The following is a 19,934-nucleotide window of genomic DNA, read 5'->3' as shown; positions in this document are numbered from 1 at the left end:
AAGGCTGCTCCTCGTTCCCTATAGTCACCTATAGGGGACTCCTATGGCCCCATAGCTGCTCGGCAGTCCCTATGGATCCCACAGCCCCCGTAGCTGCTCTTTGTCCCCTATATTCCCCTATAGCCCCTATAGTTGCTTCTCAGCCCCTATAGCTGCTCTGCAGCCCGTACAGCCCCACAGATCCCAGGCCAGCTCCTCGTCCCCTATAGTGCCCTATATAGTTCCCTATAGCTGCTCTGCAGCCGCCAAAGCCTCCAAACTTGCTCTTTGACCCCTATAGCCCCTATAGACCCCATAGCCCCCATGTCCACATAGATCCCATGGTCCCATAACCCCCACAACCTCTACGGCCCCCTTAACCCCTAAAGCCCCCCTAGATCCTATAGTCTCTATAGCCCCCATAAGCCCTATGTCCTCTATACACCCCATAGCCCCTATAGCTCCCATAGCTCCTATAGATTCCATAGCCCTCATAGCCCCCATAACCCCATAGATCCTATAGCCTCTATAGCCCCCCTAAGCCTTATAGTCTCTATAGCTCCCGTATCCCCTATAGCCCCCATAGATCCTATAGCCCTTATAGATCCTATAGCCCCCATAGATCCTATATCCCCATAGATCCTATAGCCCCCATAGCCCCCCTATAAATCCTATATCCCCTATAGCCCCCATAGCCCCTTATAGATCCTATATCCCCCATAGACCCCTATAGATCCTATAGCCCCCTATATCCCCCTAGCCCCATATAGCTCCCCTAGCCCCCCATAGATCCTATATCCCTCATAGCCCCTATAGCCCCCATAGCTCCCCCCAGCCCCCCTATAGATCCTATATCCCCCATAGCCCCTATAGCCCCCCTAAAGATGCTATATTCTCCATCGCCCCTATAGCCCCTATATCCCCCATAGCCCCCCTATAGATCCTATATCCCCCAAAGATCCTATAGCCCCTTATAGATGCTATAGCGTCCTATACCCCCCCAGCCCCCATAGCCGCTATATCCCCCATAGCCCCCTATAGATCCTATATCCCCCATAGATCCTATAGCCCCCATAGCCCCCCTATAGATCCTATATCCACCTAGCCCCCTATAGCCCCTATATCCCCCATAGCCCCCTATATCCTCCTAGCCCCCTATATCTCCCATATGCCCTATATCCCCCATATCCTCCTAGCCCCCTATAGCCCCCCTATTTCCCCCCAGCCCCCTATATCCCCCCCTATATCCCCCGTAGCCCCCATATCCCCCTATATCTCCCATATCCCCTATATCCCCTATATCCTCCTAGCCCCCTATAGCCCCCCTATATCCCCCCAGCCCCCTATATCCCTCATAGCCCCCATAGCCCCTACATCCCCCATAGCCCCCTATATCCCCCATAGCCCCCTATAGATCCTATATCCCCCATAGATCCTATAGCCCCCATAGCCCCACTATAGATCCTATATCCACCTAGCCCCCTATAGCCCCTATATCCCCCATAGCCCCCTATAGCCCCCCCATAGCCCCCTATATCAGCCCATATCCCCCCTAGCCCCCTATAGCCCCCCTAGCCCCCTATATCCCCTATACCCCCCATATCCCCCACATCCCCCCCACATCCCCCCAGCCCCGCCCCCGCTCCCCCCCCCCCCCCACCCCCCCCCCCCCCTCCCCCGGGCGGGCCGCGCATGCGCGCAGCGCCCAGCCCAGCCCGGCGGCCGCGTCCCCGGCAGGTACCGGGGGGAGCGGGGCGGGGGGGGGGGATGGGGGGGCGGGGGGGGGGGCACCACCGGGCACGGCCCCGGCCCCGACATCGCGAAACGATCGCAACCGGGGCCCAGGGGGGGGGGGGGGCACGGGAGGGGGGGGGCACGGCCTGGACGCGGCCCCGCAGCCCCCGTACGGGGCCCGGAGCCCGGCCCGGTACCGGCACCGCTCCGGCCCCACCAACGGCCCCAGCACAGCCCAAAACACCCCAAATCCACCCCAAATCCACCCCAATCCCAGCCCCATCACATCCCCATCACATCCCAACCTGCATCCCAATCCCATCCCCATCACATCCCTTCCCACCCCAATCCCATCCCCATCCCAATTCCACCCCAAATCCATCCCAAATTCACCCCAAATCCACCCCAAATCCACCCCAATCCCACCCCAATCCCAGCCCCATCACATCCCCATCACATCCCAATCTGCATCCCAATCCCATCCCCATCCCGATTCCTTCCCCATCCCAATCCCACTCCCACCCCATCCCATCCCATCCTCATCCCATCCCATCCCCATCACATCCCTTCCCATCCCAATCCCATCCCAATCCCAATTCCTTCCTAACCCCATCCCAACCCCATCTGCATCCCATCCTGTCCCCATCCCCATCTCCATCTGCATCCCAATTCCATCCTAACCCCATCCCAATCCCATCCAAATCCCAATCCCATCCCCATCCCAATTCCAGCCCTTCCCCATCCTAATTCCATCCCATCCCCATTTCATCCCTATTCCTGTCCCCATCCCATTCCCATCCCAATTCCATCCTCATCCCAATTCCACCCCCATCCCCACCCCATCCTATCCCCACCCCAATTCTATCCCATCCCAATTCCAGCTACATCCCAACCCCATCCCATCCCCATCTGCATCCCAATTCCACCCCATCCCATCCCAATTCCATCCCTATTCCATCCCCATCCCCTCCCCATCCCAATTCCACCCCCATCCCATCCCAATTCCATCCCTATTCCACCCATCCCCTCCCATCCCAAATCCACCCCATCCCCATCCTAATTCCATCCCATCCCCATTCCATCCCTGTTCCCGTCCCCATCCCATCCCATCCCCACCCCAATCCCATTCCCATCCCAATCCCATCCCATCCCCAATCCCAATCCCAATCCCATTCCCATCCCATCCTCATCCCATCCCCAATCCCACCCCAATCCCATCCCACCCCACCCCTATCCCATTCTCATCCCATCCCAATCTCATCCCAATCCCAATCCCATCCCATCCCTACCCCAATCCCATCCCATCCCCACCCCAATCCCATCCCACCCCAATCCCATCCCATCCCCAATCCCATTCCCAATCCCAATCCCAATCCCAATCCCAATCCCAATCCCCATCCCATCCCGATCCATCCCCGATCCCATCCCCACCCCAATCCCATCCCACCCCACCCCAATCCCGTCCCCACCCCAATCCCATTCTCATCCCATCCCCATCTCCATCCTATCCCCACCCCAATCCCAATCCCAATCCCAATCCCAATCCCAATCCCAATCCCACCCCAATCCATCCCCAATCCCATCCCCATCCCCCCCAATCGCCCCCCCACACCCCACAGTGGTACCCCTCACCCCCTCTCCCCCACCCCCCAAATCCCCTTTATCCCCACCTGGGGGTGGGTGCCTGGGACCCCCAAGGTCCCACCCCCCCCCCCTTTTTTATTCCCCCCCCAGGCCGTTGCCATGACCAAGGAACGCGGGGGGGACCCCCCTGCGGGGGGGGGCGCAGCCGCCCGAAGCCCCCAGCCCCGTTGTGGAGCGGCGCAAGAAGCCGGTGGTGCACCCCGCAGCCCCCGCCCCGCTGCCCAAGGACTACGGTGAGCCCCCCCCCGACCCCACTGAGCCCCCCCCCACCCCACTGAGCCCCCCCAACCCCACTGAGCGCCCCCAACCCCACTGAGCCCCCCCCAACCCCATTGAGCCCCCCCCACCCTGCTGAGCCCCCCCCCGACCCCGCTGAGTGACCCCAAGCCTGGCTCGGGGCACCCCCACCCCTTGTCCCCATAATGGGGGGGGGGGGATTTGCACCCCCGTATGGGGTATGGGGCTGAGGGGGGGCGCAGGGACACGTTTAGGGTCACAGGGACCCCCCCCCCGGGCACAGAGTCCCCCCTCCCCCCAGAATGCTATGGGGGGGGGTTCTCTGATGGCTGCTATGGGGTTGTCCCCTGTGCACCTTGCGGAACGACCCCCCCATGGGACCCCCCCCACAGGGACTTTCCCCCCCGTATGGGGGCCACCCCCCCCTTTGTGGGGACTGCCCCCCCCCCCAGGGGACTGTTCCCCCCCCCCACGGCAAAGGACTGTCATTGGGGGGGGGGGGGGTGTCGGAGGCACCGAGTGGGGATTCTCCGCTGGCTGCTATAGGGTTGTGCACCGGGGGGGTGTCCCCCTCTGGGGGTGTCCCTCACTGGGGGGGGTGTCCCTCACAGGGGGGGGGTGTCCCCCACACTTTTCGCCCCCCCCCCACCTTGGGGACAGCCCCCATACCCTGGGGACACCCGTGGGGATTCTCCCGCTGGCTGCTATAGGGTTGTGCACCGCGGGGTGCCCTCCCCCCCCGATCATATTGTGTCCCCCCCCCCATATCGTGCCCCCCCCCCCCATATTGTGCCCCCCCCTCTCAGCCTTCACCTTCTTCGACCCCAACGACGCGGCGTGCCGGGAGATCCTGCTGGACCCCCGCACCACGGTGCCGCAGCTCTTCGCCATCCTGCGCCAGTGGGTGCCCCAGGTGCAGCACAACGTCGACCTCATCGGCAACGAGGTGGGGGCCCGGGGGGGGGCAGGGGGGTGCGGGGGGGGCTGGGGGGTGAGGGGGGGGCAGGGTGTTATTTGGGGGTTAGGGTGTTATGGGGTGCTATGGGGTGCTGGGGGGGGGAAGGGTGTTATGGGGTTAGGGTGTATGGGGGGGGCAGGGTGTTATGGGGTGCTATGGGGTGCTGGGGGGGGCAGGGTGCTATAGGGTCAGGGTGCTGGGGGGGCAGGGTCTTATGGGGTGGGGGGGCAGGGTGATGGGGGGCCAGGGTGTTAAGGGGGGGGTCAGGGTGCTGGGAGGATCAGGGTGTTAAGGGGGGGCAGGGTGTTAAGGGGGGGGGTCAGGGTGTTATGGGGCGGTCAGGGTGTTATGGGGGGGTCAGGGTGTTATGGGGTGCTATGGGGTGCTGGGGGGGGCAGGGTGCTATGGGGTCAGGGTGCTGGGGGGGCAGGGTGTTATGGGGGGGGCACGGTGTTATGGGGTCAGGGGGCAGGGTGCTATGGGGTCAGGGTGTTATGGGGGGGGTCAGGGTGTTATGGGGTGCTATGGGGTGCTGAGGGGGGCAGGATGCTATGGGGTTGTAACACCCTGGGGGGGTGTAACTGGTGTGACTGGGGTTAACTGGTGTGACTGGGGGGGGGTCTAACTGGTATGCCTGGGGGGTCTAACTGGTGTGACTGGGTCTAACTGGTGTGCCTGGGGTTAACTGGAGTGCCTGGGGTTCACTGGTATGACTGGGGGGGGGTCTAACTGGGTTCACTGGTGTGACTGGGGGGGGTCTAACTGGTGTGACTGGGGGTTACTGGTGTGACTGGTGTTCCTGGCAGATCCTGCGGCGCGGCTGCCACGTGAACGACCGTGACGGGCTGACGGACATGACCCTGCTGCACTACGCATGCAAGGCCGGCGCCCACGGCGTGGGTGGGTGGGGGACGGGGGGGGCACGGGGGGGGGGGGACATGGGGGGGGACACGGGGGGGGGACACAGGGGGGGACACGGGGGGGGGACACGGGGGGGGGCACCCTCAGGTCAGCCCCTCGGGGGTCCCCGTTGTCCCTGTGCCGCCCAGCTCTGCGGTGTCCCCCCCCCCCCAGCTCTTATCCCCACTGCCACCGTCCCCATGGCCCCGTCCCAGAGACCCCATCCTGGTGTCCCCACGTCCCCATCCCGGTGTCCCCACTTCCCCATCCTGGTGTCCCCATGTCCCCACATCCCTGTCCCAGTGTCCCCACATCCCCATCCCAGTGTCCCCATGTCCCCATATCTCCACATCCCCATCCCCATCCCAGTGCCCCCACATCCCCGTCCCAGTGCCCCCATGTCCCCATCGCGGTGTCCCCATGTCCCCATTCCCATCCCAGTGTCCCCACATCCCCATATCTCCATGTCCCCATCCCAATCCCGATGTCCCCATGTCCCCATCGCGGTGTCCCCACGTCCCCGTCCCCATCCCAGTGTCCCCACGTCCCCATATCTCCACGTCCCCATGTCCCCATCCCGATGTCCCCACGTCCCCATCGTGGTGTCGCGGTGCGGCAGGGGACCCGGCGGCGGCGGTGCGCCTGTCGACGCGGCTGCTGGCGCTGGGGGGGGACGTGACGCTGCGCAGCCGCTGGACCCACATGAACGCCCTGCACTACGCCGCCTACTTCGACGTCCCCGAGCTCATCCGCACCCTGCTGCGCGCCGCCGCACCCCGAGGTGCCGGACGGGGGGGCGCTCCCGTGGGGAAGGGGGTCGGGGTCCCATGGGGAAAGATATTGGGGTCCCTTGGGGAAGGGTGTCAGGGTCCCTTGGGGAAGGGGGTCGGGGTCTCCCGGTTATAGGACACTGGAGTCCCCACGGGGAAGGACATTGGGGTCCCCATGGGGAAGGACACTGGGGTTGCTGGGGGAAGGGTGTTGGGGTCCCCAGGGGGAAGGGTGTTGGGGTGCCCTGGGGAAGGATGTTGGGGTCCCCTGGGGAAGGACATTGGGGTCCCCATGGGGAAGGATATTGGGGTCCCCAGGGGGAAGGACATTGGGGTTCCTGGGGGAAGGGTGTTGGGGTCCCCAGGGGGAAGGGTGTTGGGGTGCCCTGGGGAAGGATGGGGGGGGTCCCCTGGGTGTAGGACATTGGGGTCCCCTAGGGGAAGGATATTGGGGTCCCTTGGGGGAAGGGTGTTGGGGTCCCATGGGGGAAGGATATTGGGGTCTCCTGGTTATAGGACACTGGGGTCCCTTGGGGGAAAGATTTTGGGGTCCCTTGGATGTAGGACACTGGCATTCCCCTGGGGAAGGGTGTCGGGGTCCCCCGGGGAAGGGTGTTGGGGTCCCCTGGAGAAGGACATTGGGGTCCCCTAGGGGAAGAATATTGGGGTCCCTTGGGGAAGGGGGTCGGGGTCCCATGGGGAAGGGGGTCGGGGTCCCGTGGGGAAGGGGGTCGGGGTCCCATGGGTGTAGGACATTGGGGTCCCTTGGGGAAGGGGGTCGGGGTCCCCAGGGGAAGGACATTTGGGTCCCCTGGGGAAGGGTGTTGGGGTCCTTTGGGTGTAGGACATCGGGGTCCCCGGGGGAAGGACATTGGGGTCCCTTGGGGGAAGGATATTGGGGTCTCCTGGTTATAGGACACTGGGGTCCCTTGGGGGAAGGATTTTGGGGTCCCTTGGGTGTAGGACAAGTGGGGTCCCCTGGGGGAAGGACATTGGGGTCCCTTGGGGAAGGGTGTCAGGGTCCCCAGGGGGAAGGACATTGGGGTCCCATGGGGGAAGGGTGTTGGGGTGCTCTGAGTGCAGGACATTGGGGTCCCCAGGGGGAAGGAAGTTGGGGTCCCATGGGGAAGAGTGTTGGGGTCCCCTGGGTGCAGGACATTGGGATCCCTTGGGGGAAGGATGTTGGGGTCCCCAGGGGGAAGGACATTGGGGTCCCCTAGGGAAAGGGTGTTGGGGTCCCATGGGGAAGGATGGGGGGGGTCCCCTGGGGGAAGGATGTTGGGGTCCCATGGGGGAAGGACATTGGGGTCCCTTGGGGAAGGGTATCGGGGTCCCATGGGTGTAGACAACTGGGGTTCCCCTGGGGAAGGGTGTTGGGGTCCCCAGGGGAAGGAGGGGGGTGTCCCCAGGGGGAAGGATATTGGGGTCCCCAGGGTGTAGGACATTGGGGTCCCCTGGGGGAAGAATGTCAGGGTCCCATGGGGGAAGGATATTGGGGTCCCTTGGGGAAGGGTGTCGGGGTCCTTTGGGTGTAGGACAAGTGGGGTTCCCCTGGGGAAGGGTGTTGGGGTCCCCAGGGGGAAGGATATTGGGGTGCCCTGGGTGTAGGACATTGGGGTCCACTGGGGGAAGGATATTGGGGTCTTTTGGGGAAGGATGTCGGGGGTCTTCCCCTATGGAAGGACATTGGGGTCCCATGGAGATAGCTTATTGGGGTCTCATGGCTATAGGACACGGGGGTCACAGGGCGGAAAGACACTGGGTTCTTTTGGGGACGGGCACCAGGGTCTTTTGAGGAAGGATCTTGGGGTCCCTTGGGTGTAGGACACTGGGGTCCCCATAGAGAAGGACATTGGGGTGCGCTGGAGAGAGCTATTGGGGTCTCATGGCCATAGGACACAGGGGTCACAATGGGGAAGGCCACGGGGGTCTTTTGGGGATGTTGGGGTCTTTTGGGGAAGGACATTGGGGTCTCCATGGGGAAGGATTGTGGGGTCCCTTGCGTGTAGGACACTGGGGTCCCCATTGGTGTCCCATGGCCATAGGACACGGGGCTCCCTAGAGGGATGACACCAGAACCCCTTCAGCGGAGGGTTTTGGGGGTCCCTTATGGGGACGGGGGGCGGGGGTCCCATACCTCATTTCCCCCCCCGCCCCCCCGCAGTGCTGCACTCCACCTGCAGCGATTTCAGCCACGGCACGGCGCTGCACATCGCCGCCTCCAACCTCTGCCTGGGCGCCGTGCGCTGCCTGCTGGAGCACGGCGCCGACCCCGCGCTGCGGGTACCGGGCACGGCGGGGGGCACCGGGGGGGTTATGGGGTGGGGGGGGGTATTGGGGGGTTTGGGGGTGCTGCGGGGATTTAGGGGGTTGGGGACGTTAAGGGGATATGGAGGGGTTTGGGGGTGCTGGGGGGTTGGGGAGATTTAGGGGGATATGGAGGGGTTTGGGGGTGCTGGGGGGTTGGGGAGATTTAGGGGGATATGGAGGGGTTTGGGGGTGCTGGGGGGGTTGGGGGGATTTAGGGGGTTGGGGGCTGCAAGGGGATATGGAGGGGTTTGGGGGTGCTGGGAGGTTGGGGGGATTTAGGGAGTTGGGGGCGTTAAGGGGATATGGAGGGGTTTGGGGGTGCTGGGGGGGTTGGGGGGATTTAGGGAGTTGGGGGCGTTAAGGGGATATGGAGGGGTTTGGGGGTGCTGGGGGTGCTGGGGAGATTTAAGGGGTTGGGGGGCATTAAGGGGATATGGAGGGGTTTGGGGGTTCTGGGAGGTTGGGGGGATTTAGGGGTGTTAAAGGGTATTGGGGGTATTGGGGGTCTGGAGGGGTTTGGGGGTGCTGGGGGGTTGGGGGGATTTAGGGGGTTGGGGGCTGCAAGGGGATATGGAGGGGTTTGGGGGATTGGGGGGGATTTAGGGGGATTGGGGGCATTAAAGGATGTTGGGAGTATTGGGGGTATGGAGGGGTTTGGGGGTGATGGGGGGGATCAGGGGTATTTAGGGGGATTGGGGGCATTAAGGGGATATGGAGGGGTTTGGGGTAAAATGGGTGAGTTTTGTGTTGAATGATGTTGGGGTGAATGGAGAGGTTTTGGGCTGAATAGTGGCATTTTGGGGTGAATGGAGGGGTTTGGGGGTAAACGGAAGGGTTTTTGGGGTAAAATGGACAAGTTTTGGGGTGAATGGAGAGGTTTTGGGGTGAACGGAAAGGTTTTGGGGTGAATGGAGGGGTTTTGGGGGGTGAATGGAGTGGTTTTGGGGTGAATAGAGGCATTTTGGGGTGAATGGATGGATTTTGGGGTGAATGGAGGGTTTTGGGGGTAAAATGGATGAATTTTGGGGTGAATGGGTGGATTTGGGGGTAAACGGAAGGCTTTGGTGTAAAATGGACGAGTTTTGGGGTGAATGGGTGGATTTTGGGTTGAACGGGAGGGTTTTTGGGGTAAAACGGACGACTTTTGGGGTGAACAGAAGGGGTTTTTGGGGTAAAACGGATGACTTTTGGGTTGAATGGAGAGCTTTTGGGGCGAACGCAAGACTTTGCCGATAACCACCTGGGGGGGGGCTTTCAGCGGTGCCGGGGGGGGGTCCGGCCACCCCATTTAGCCCCCCACCCCACCCCCCCCTTAGAACAGCAAGGGGCAGGTGGCGGCCGAGGTGGTCCCGGACCCCCACGGACATGGCCCTGACAAGGCGGAGGCGGCGCTGGCGGCGCGGGAGCTGCGGCGGCTGCTGCTGGACGCGGTGCCCCTGAGCTGCAGCCTCCCCCGCGTCACCCTCCCCAACTACGACAACCTCCCCGGGAACCTCATGCTGCTCTGCCTCGGGCTGCAGCTGGGAGACCGAGTGCAGATCGAGGGGGGCAAGGTGCGTGGGGGGGGGGGATATGGGGTGGGGGTATGGGGATGGGGGTATGGGGACCAGGAGGTATGGGGTATGGGGATGGGGTATGGGGATGGGGATATGCATGGGATGTGAGCGTGGTATGGGGATGAATTGGAAGGGTTTTGGGGTGGGATGGAGGGTTTTGGGGTGGATGGATGGGTTTTGGGGTGATGGAATGGATGGGTTTTGGGGTGTACAATGGGGTTTGGGGTGCGTATGGGTGCTGGGGGGACCCAGGGGGCAGCAGCCTCATGCTGCTCTGCGTGGGGGTGTGGGCATGGTATAGGGGGATTTTGGGGGTGAATGGAAGGGTTTTGGGGTGAATGGATGGGTTTTGGGGTGAGTGAATGGGTTTTGGGGTGAATGGATGGGTTTTGGGGGGTACAGTGGGGTTTGGGGTGTGTATGGGTGCTGGGGGACCCAGGGGGCAGCAGCCTCATGCTGCTCTGCATGGGGATGTGGGCATGGCATTGGTGAGTTTTCGGGTGAATGGAATGGTTTTGGGGTGAATTGAGAGGTTTGGGGGTGAATGAAGGGTTTTGGGGTGAAAGGATGGATTTGGGGGTGAATGGACTGATTTTGGGGTGAATGGTTTTTTTGGGGTGAATGGAAGGGTTTGGGGTGAAACGGCTGAGTTTTGTGTTGAATGGTTTTGGCGTGAATGGAGGGGTTTTGGGGTGAATGGGTTTTGGGGTGAATGAGGGGTTTTGGGGTGAATGGAAGGATTTTGGGGTGAATGGGGTTTTGGGGTGAATGGGGTTTTGGGGTGAATGGGTTTTGGGGTGGATGGATTTTGGGGTGAACGGATGGATTTTGGGGCAAGAAGAGACTTATTGGGACCCTCAATGCCTTCTGGGGGTCCCAGCGCATTGCCCCCTCCTCCTGCTCCTCGGAGGGGGGGGGGGTTGCTCCCATCAAGGAGCTGTGCACCGGGATGTGTTTTTTTTTTGGGGGGGGGCTTTCGGGGGCACCCATGGGTGCTGCCCCCCCCTTAACCCCCCCCCCCAGGTGGGGACCCTCCGATTCTGCGGCACCACCGCCTTCGCCAGCGGGCAGTGGGCGGGGGTGGAGCTGGACGAGCCCGAGGGCAAGAACGACGGCAGCGTGGGGGGGGTCCGCTACTTCATCTGCCCCCCCAAGCAGGGTACGGGGCCGGGGGGGGGCGGGAGGGGGGGGACGGGGTGGGCACGGGGTCATGGGGTGGGGTTGGGCTGGGTTAGACTGGGTTATATGGGTTATAGGGTTGTACTGGGTTGTATGGGTTGTACTGGGTTGTACTGGGTTGTACTGGGTTATACTGGGTTATATGGTTATACTGGGTTATACTGGGTTATAGTAGGTTATACTGGGTTATATGGGGTTGTACTGGGTTATACTGGGTTACACTGGGTTATACTGGGTTATAATGGTTATATGGGGTTCTATGGGGTTGTATTGGGTTCTATGGGGTTGTACTGGGTGATATGGGGTTGTACTGGGTTATACTGGGTTATACTGGGTTGTATGGGGTTGTATGGGGTTGTATGGGGTTGTGTTGGGTTCTATGGGGTTGTGCTGGGTGATATGGGGTTGTACTGGGTTATACTGGGTTATACTGGGTTGTATGGGGTTGTATGGGGTTGTACTGGGTGATACGGGGTTGTACTGGGTTATACTGGGTTGTACTGGGTTATACGAGTTATATGGGGTTCTGTGGGGTTGTATGGGGTGGTATTGGGTTCCATGGGGTTGTGCTGGGTTATACTGGGTTATACTGGGTTATACTGGGTTGTACTGGGTTATACTGGGTTATACGGGTTATACTGGGTTATATGGGTTATACTGGGTTATATGGGTTGTACGGGTTATACTGGGTTGTACTGGGTTATACTGGGTTATACGGGTTATATGGGGTTCTGTGGGGTTGTATGGGGTTGTGTTGGGTTCTATGGGGTTGTGCTGGGTGATATGGGGTTGTACTGGGTGATATGGGGTTGTACTGGGTTATACTGGGTTGTATGGGGTTGTATGGGGTGGTATTGGGTTCTATGAGGTTGTGCTGGGTGATATGGGGTTGTGCTGGGTTATACTGGGTTATACTGGGTTATATGGGGTTGTATGGGGTTGTATTGGGTTCTATGGGGTTGTACTGGGTTCTATGGGGTTGTACTGGGTTATACTGGGTTGTACTGGTGCCTCTGAGCCCTCACCAGTCCATCCCAGGCCGTACTGGGGCTGTGCAGAGTGGTAACAGCCCCCACTGGTCCATACTGGTCTGTACTGGTCCACACTGGTCTGTACTGGTCCGTATCAGTCTGTACTGGTCTATACGGGTCCACACTGGCCCATATAAACAGATCTGTACTGGTCCATACTGCCCCACATGGGTCCGTACCAGTCTGTACTGGTCCATACTGGTCTGTTCTGGTCCATACTGGTCTGTATCAGTCTGTACTGGTCTATACAGGTCCATACTGGCCGGTACAAACAGATCTGTACTGGTCCATACTGCCTCGTATGGGTCTGTACTGGTCTATATGGGTCCGTACTGGTCCATACTGGTCTGTGCTGGTCCATACTGGTCTGTATCAGTCTGTACTGGTCTATACAGGTCCATACTGGCCCGTACAAACAGATCTGTACTGGTCCATACTGCCTCGTATGAGTCTGTACTGGTCTATATGGGTCCGTACTGGTCCGTACTGGTCCATACTGGTCTGTGTGCCCGCAGGCGTCTTTGCCTCCGTCTCCAAGATCTCCAAGGCTGAGGAGCAGCCGCCGGCGCCGTCCCCCCCCCGCAGCCCCCCCGGGCCCCCAGCCCGCGCCCCAACCAAGGCGCGCAAGGACAAGAGAGGTGCGGCACCCCCCCGGGGGGCAGGGGGTGGGGCCTGGCTGGCTCCGCCCCCCACGTGCACTGGGGGCGGGGCCTCGAGGGGGCGGGGCCAATGAGGGTGGGGCCATGAGGGGGGCGGGGTCAATGAGGGTGGGGGCAATGGGGGTGGGGCCAATGGGGTGGGGCCATGAGGGGGCGGGGCCATGAGGGGGCGGGGCCATGAGGGGGGTGGGGCTATGAGGGGGGGGGCGGGGCCAATGAGGGTGGGGCTACGAAAGGGAGGGGCCAATGAGGGTGGGGCTATGAGGGGGTGGGGTCAATGGGGGCGGGGCCAATGAGGGTGAGGCTATGAGGGGGCAGGGCCAATGAGGGGGCGGGGCCAATGGGGGGCGGGGCCAATGGGGGGCGGGGCCAATGAGGGGGTGGAGCCAATGGGGGTGGGGCTACGTAAGGGAGGGGCCAATGAGGGTGGGGCTATGAGGGAGGCGGGGTCAATGAGGGGGCGGGGCCACGAGGGGGTGGAGCCAATGGGGTGGGGCTACAAAAGGGAGGGGCCAATGGGGGCGGGGCCATGAGGGGGCGGGGCCAATGGGGGTGGGGGTCATTAGGGGGCGGGGTCAATGAGGGTGGGGGCAATGGGGGTGGGGCCAATGGGGTGGGGCTATGAGGGGGTGGAGCCAATGGGGGTGGGGCTACGAAAGGGAGGGGCCAATGAGGGTGGGGCTATGAGGGGGGTGTGGTCAATGGGGGCGGGGCCATGAGGGGGCGGGGCCAACGTGGGTGGGACCACGTGGGGGTGGGGCCAATGGGGGTGGGGCTCTGAGGGGGCGGGGCCAATGGGGGTGGGGGGCATGAGGGGGCGGGGCCATTAGTGGGTGGGGCCAATGAGGGTGGGGCTATGCAGGGCGGGGCCATTGGGGGCGTGGCCAACAAGAGGAGAGGGGGCGTGGCCCCCCCGTGTGGGCGTGTCCCCGCCTGACCCCGCCCCCCTTCCCCCCCCCAGCCTCCCGGAAGCGGGGGGGGGCGTGGCTGGACAGGGAGGGGCGCCGCGTGGCCCCGGGGGACGCGGTGCTGGTGGCCGGACAGCGCCCGGGACGGGCCCGGTTCTACGGGCGCACCGACTTCGCCCCCGGTGAGACCCCCCCCCTGGGACCCCCCCCCAACTCGGGACCCCCCCCCCCAAGGACCCCTCCTCAAGATCACGCTCCTGGGACCCCCCCCCCCAGGACCCCCAGCACCCCCCTGGATGCCTGACCCCAGGGGGCAGCCCCCATTTGGGACCCCCCCTTCAAGAGACCCCCGTCCATGGGACCCCCCCCAAGGACCCCTCCTCAAGATCCCGCTCCTGGGACCCCCCCCCAGGACCCCCAGCACCCCCCTGGATGCCTGACCCCATTTGGGACCCCCCCCCTTTCAAGGGACCCCCCCCCCCTTCAAGAGACCCCCCCTCCATGGGACCCCCTCCCCATGAGACCCCCCCCCCCCCCGGGATGTCCATCCCCCATGGGCACCCCTCACTTTGGGGCCACCCCCCTTAAGAGACCCCCCCCCGCAACACAGGACCCCCCCCCAGGACTCCCCCCCCCCCCCCCCTTGGGCTCTCCCCATTTTGGATCCCTCCCCCAGGGACCCCCCCTGCCCGAGACCCTCCCCATGGGGCCCCCCCACTTTGGGACCACCCCAGGGAATCCCCCAAGAACCCTACAACCACCATGGTACCCCCCCCAGGACCCCACCCCCACCATGGGACCCCCCCAGGATTCCCCCACCACAATTGGACCCCCCCAGGACCCCACCCCCACTATGGGACCCCCCCCAGGACCCCCCCATCCCCCCCATGGGACCCCCCAGGACCCCACCCCCACCATGGGACCCCCCCAGGACCCCTTCACCACCATAGGACCCCCCCCACCATAGTACCCCCCCCTTGGACCCCCCCCAACATCCCCCCCATAGAACCCCCCCCACTTTGGGCCCACCCCAGCGAATCCCCCAAAAACCCCACACACCATGGGGCCCCCCCAGGACCCCCCCCGTCCACGGGACATCCCCCTGGGACCCCCCCCAGGACCCCACACCCCCCCTCACGTGTGTGTCCCCCCCCCCTTGTGTCCCCCCCCCCAGGGTACTGGTTCGGGGTGGAGCTGGACACGGCGGGGGGCAAACACGACGGCTCCGTCTTTGGGGTCCGCTACTTCTCCTGCCCCCCCAAGCACGGCGTCTTCGCCCCCCCCTCCCGCGTGCAGAGGTGCGGGGGGGGCAGGGGGACATTGGGGACATCATTGGGGACATTGGGGACATTGAGGACATGGGGACATCATTGGGGGCGTGGGGATATGGGGTGGGGACATGGGGACACTGGGGGCATGGGGACATTGGGGACGTTGGGGACATTGGGGGCATGGGGTAGGCATATTGGGGGTATGGGGACATCAGGGACACGGGGACATAGGGATATGGGGTGGGGACATGGGGACATTGGGGGCGTGGGGATATGGGGTGGGCTTCTTGGGGATATGGGGACATGGGGACATTGGGGGCATGGGGATGGGGGGGGACATTGGAGGCATGGGGACATGGGGTGGGGACGTGGGGACGTGTGGACATGGGATATGGGAATATGGGACATGGGGGACATGGGGACATGGGGTGGGGACGTGGGGACATGGGGACATTGGGGACATGGAGTGGGCATATTGGGGGTATGGGGACATCAGGGACACGGGGACATGGGGTGGGCTTCTTGGGGATATGGGGACATTGGGGGACATGGGGATGTTGGGGACATGGGGTGGGGACATTGCAGGCATGGGGACATTGGGATATGGGAATATGGGGACATTGGGGACATGGGGACAGGGGGACATTGGGATATGGGGACATGGGGTGGGGACATGGGGAGATGGGGACATTGGGAACATGGGGTGGGGACGTCGGGGGCATGGGGACATGGGGTGGGGACATTGGGGATATGGGGACATCAGGGACATGGGAATATGGGGTGGGGACATGGGGACACTGGGATATAGGGATATGGGGACATTGGGGACATGGGGATATGGGATGGGGACATGGGACATGGGGTGGGCATATTGGGGATATGGGATATGGGGACATCAAAGACACAGGGACATCGGGGACATGGGGACACTGGGAGATGTTGGGGGACATTGGGGTGGGGATATGGGGACATGGGGACAATGGGGGCATGGGGACGGGGTGGGGACATGGGGACATGGAGTGGGCATATTGGGGATATGGGGATGTTGAGGGACATGGGGTGGGGACATTGGGGACATTGGGGACATGGGATATGGGGATATGGGGTGGGGACATGGGGACATTGGGGTCATTTGGGGCACGGGAGATCAGGGACAGGGGGATAGGGGACATTCATCTGGGGTCTGTGGGGACATGGAATGGAATTTGGGTGTGGGACATGGACATGAACTGGGACATGGAATCATGACAGGACATGGATAATGGAACATGGGACATGGATACATGTGGACATGGATGACATTGGATCATGGACATGGACTCTGGGATCATGGACATGTGATGGGACTGGACATTGAACAGGTGCAGTGGGGCGCTGGGGGCGTGTGGGGGTGCCCCTGCCCATGACCCCGGTGCCCCCCGTGACCCCCCCCAGGGTCGGGGGCCCCAAGGAGGAGCCGGGGGACGGCCCCGAGAAGAAGGCGCAGCAGGTGACCGGTGCGTGCTGATTGGCTGCAGCCATGGGGGGGGGGGCGGGGCTGGGGGCGGGGCCTCTCTGCTGGTTGGCCGGTGAGGTGAGGGAGCGCTGCTGATTGGCTGGTGGGGAGAGAGAGGCTGTTGCTGATTGGCTGGCGGGGCAGGGGGGGGTTGATTGGGCAGCGAGGTGGAGGGGTCTGTGCTGATTGGCCAACTGGTGAGGGAAGCTTCATTCTGATTGGCCAGCTATTGGGAGCTTCATTCTGATTGGCTAGCGGGTGGAGGGAGCGTCATTGATTGGCTAACTGGTGGGGGAGCGCCATTGGCCATCTGCTGTGGGCATGCTTCGCTCTGATTGGCTGGCTGGTGGAGGGATTGGCCAGGTGGTGGAGGAAGCTTCATTCTGATTGGGCAACTGATTGGGGGAAGCTTCATTCTAATTGGTCAGCTGGTGGGGAAAGCTTAACTGATTGGCTAGCTGATGGGGGAGGCTTCATTGATTGGCCAAGTGGTGGAGGAAGCTTCATTCTGATTGGCCGGCTGGTGCAAGAAGCTTCACTGATTGGCTAGCTGGCATGGAAGGCCTTGCCGATTGGCCAATGGTAGGGAAAGCTTCATTCCGATTGGCCGGCTGGCGGAGGGAGCTTCACTGATTGGCCAGCCGTTGGGGGAAGCTCCCCTCTGATTGGCCGGGGGGCATTTTCCCTGACCGCTGCCCCCAGTGCCCTGCCCCGGTTCCTGCCCCCCGGGTGCCCCCCCCCGGTGTCCCCCCCCCCCGGTGTGTGTCCCCCCCCCCCAGTTTCGCAGCCCAAGCGCAACTTCCCGGCCGTGCGGACCCCCAAGGACATCGCCTCCGAGAGCTCCTTCTCCAGGTGGGGCTGGGGGGGGGGGCACCCCCTTAATTAGGGGGGGGGGGGGGACACGGCCATGGGGGGGGGGGGGGATGTCCGCGCCCCCCCCACCCCGTGCCCACGCCCCCCCCTGTCGCCCCCAGGCTACTCTTCTGCTGCTGGTTCCCCTGGATGCTGCGGGCCGAGATGCAGTCCTAACCCCCCCCCATGCCCCCCCCGTGCCCCCCCCCCGCTGCCCTGCCCCCACCCAGTGCCTTCTGCCCCCCCCCTCACCCCCATCCCCAAATTTCCCCCCCCCCCCCAGCTCTGGGCCGTTCACTCTGGAACCTACTGATGATAGACAGCCGCCCCCCCCCCCCGCCCCAAAATCCCCCCCCCCCAATTTTGGGCTGTTGACTCTGGAACCTACTGATTGCAGTGACCGGGGGCAGGCTGATGCCCCCCCCCCTAAAAAAAACCTGTCCCCCCCCCCTCCCCCAGCCTTCTTTTTGACTGTTCACTCTGGAACCTACTGATGTCCCCCGTGGAGAGTGATCTAACCCAGCCCCCCCCCTAAAAAAAAACTCTCTCCCATGCCCCAAAATTTGCCCCCCCCTCCCAATTTTGGGCTGTTGACTCTGGAACCTACTGACCACCACTGGGGGGGGGGGGGGCTTTATGCTGCCCCCCCCCCCCAATCCCCGTTAACCCTGAAGACTACTGACTACCACCACAGGCAGCGTCCCCCCCCATTCAAGGCGGAGGGGGTCAAACCAGTGCCCCCAGTTTGGGGAGGGGGGGGCAGGGCACTGGTCCGTACTGGTTTGGTGGCTCCCCCAGCGTGGCCAAGCACCCCCTGTCCCCTGCAGTAGCAATAATGCCCCCCCCCCCTCGCCCCCCACCCACCCCCCCTCCGCGGTCGTCGTGAGTGGCTGTGACGCCCCCCCCCAACCCCCCCAAAGTGTCCCCCCCCCCCCGCTGCCGCATGGTCCCCCCCCAGGACCCGCTTCTGCCACCAATAAAAACCTTTGTACGTCCCGGGGCTCTGTGGGGCTGGGGGGGGGCATGGGGGGGCATGGGGCGGGGGACACAAAGGGGAGTTGGGGGAGCTGGGGGGGCACAGGGGGGCTGGGGGGACCTGGGGGGGGTATGGAGGGACATGGAGGATATGGAATGGAGACACGGAGGATAGAGGATGGTGGACACTGGGAAGAGATGGAGGGGGTGTGGTGGTGAGGATGGATGGAGGGTGATGGAAGACTGGAGCAATGTGGAGAGATTGGAGTCTGGAATGAAGCTGGGGAGGATGGCAGAGGAGGCTGGAGGCAGAGGGGACACGGCTTTGGGGGGCAGCGGGGACATGGGGGGGCCTGGAGGGGTGGGAGGGGGCACAGGGGGGGTGGGGGGGGCACAGGGGGGGCACAAGAGGGCTCAGGACCCCCGGGGCGGGGCCACCAGGAATGGCCCAAAAGCGCCAAACAGCCCCCAAAAGCGGGCTCTGGTGACGTCATCACCGGCAGGGGCGCTCCTGGGAGGGAATGGGGGGAATTCGGGCCCCCCCCCCCAAAATAAAAAACCACCAGGCCCAGGCGCCGCCATCTTCTTCCGGCACCGCCCCGTGACGTCACGGCGGGGCTGCGCCGAGGGGGCCACGCCCCCTTTCAGGCGAGGCCACGCCTCCTCCAGGCATGGCCACGCCCCCTCCTGGTGGTGGCCACGCCCCCATCGCCACTCAGGCAGCGGCTGAGGCGCGGCTTGGCCACGCCCCCTCGGCTCTTAGCCCCGCCCCCTCTGCTCTTAGCCCCCCGCCCCCCAGCCCGGAGGCGCCGGCGCTGAGGGCCGTGGGCGTGGCCAGGGCGGGTGGGCGTGGCCATATCGCAAAGGGGGCGTGGTCAGGGCGGGAGGGGCGTGGCCACCGCCGTCTCTCCCGCGCCGCCGCCGCCGCCGCCGCAGGGCCCGCAGGTACCGGGACCCCCGGGACCCCCCCCAGACGTCACTTCCGGGAGCCCCCTTACCGGGAACCCCCCCAAAAAATGCGGGGACCCCCCCCCGGGACCCCTCTTCCGGGATCTCCCTTCCGGGGACCCCCCCGGTACCGGGACCCCCTCCGGGGACCCCCCCCGCACCAGGCCCCCCCCGTACCGGGACCCCCCGTGTACCCCCCCCGTCAGCGGACCCCCCCCCGGGGACCCCCCCGGCCTGGAATCCCCTTCCGTACCCCTCCCCCCGTTACCGGGACCCCCCCGGGACCCCCCCCCGTTACCGGGACCCCCCGGGACCCCCCCGTCACCGGGACCCCCCCCCGATTTGCCCCCCCCCCCCGTACCGTGCCCCCCCCCCCGCCGTGGCCGCACCCCGCCCTTCCCCCCTCCCCCCCCCCGGGGCTCATTTTCCGCCTCCGCCCGGGGCCCCCCCGCGCGGCCCCCCCCGCGGCTCCGTGACTCAGCCCCGGGACCCGGAAACCGGCAGCGGGCGGGGGGGGGGGGGCGGCAC

The 19,934-nt window shown here is 63.9% G+C and overlaps 1 protein-coding gene across 1 annotated transcript; it reads left to right on the top strand.

The window, feature by feature from the left end:
• The first annotated feature begins 863 nt into the window (after positions 1-863).
• Positions 864-17,746, top strand: CLIP3 (CAP-Gly domain containing linker protein 3). Its single transcript, XM_072029979.1, has 14 exons — positions 864-880; positions 3,466-3,590; positions 4,401-4,540; positions 5,359-5,452; positions 6,072-6,233; positions 8,387-8,505; positions 9,849-10,085; positions 11,112-11,247; positions 12,814-12,936; positions 13,919-14,047; positions 15,040-15,163; positions 16,571-16,632; positions 17,411-17,483; positions 17,606-17,746. The coding sequence occupies exons 1-14, from the start codon at positions 864-866 to the stop codon at positions 17,658-17,660; spliced, it is 1,596 nt and encodes a 531-aa protein (XP_071886080.1). The 3' UTR covers positions 17,661-17,746.
• The last annotated feature ends 2,188 nt before the right edge of the window (positions 17,747-19,934 follow it).

This window comes from Anas platyrhynchos, chromosome 33 (assembly GCF_047663525.1).
Source record: "Anas platyrhynchos isolate ZD024472 breed Pekin duck chromosome 33, IASCAAS_PekinDuck_T2T, whole genome shotgun sequence".
Taxonomy (NCBI): domain Eukaryota; kingdom Metazoa; phylum Chordata; class Aves; order Anseriformes; family Anatidae; genus Anas; species Anas platyrhynchos.
The sequence above is the reverse complement of the archived record's forward strand: the minus strand, read 5'-3'. Positions and strand labels throughout refer to the sequence as shown.

What these genes read in the sequence shown, in the direction of transcription:
- CLIP3 (XM_072029979.1), top strand. An exon ending in CCCGCTGCCCAAGGACTACG is followed by an intron (nt 3,591 to 4,400) that starts GTGAGCCCCCCC and finishes CCCCCCTCTCAG; the next exon opens with CCTTCACCTTCTTCGACCCC. An exon ending in TCCGAGAGCTCCTTCTCCAG is followed by an intron (nt 17,484 to 17,605) that starts GTGGGGCTGGGG and finishes TGTCGCCCCCAG; the next exon opens with GCTACTCTTCTGCTGCTGGT.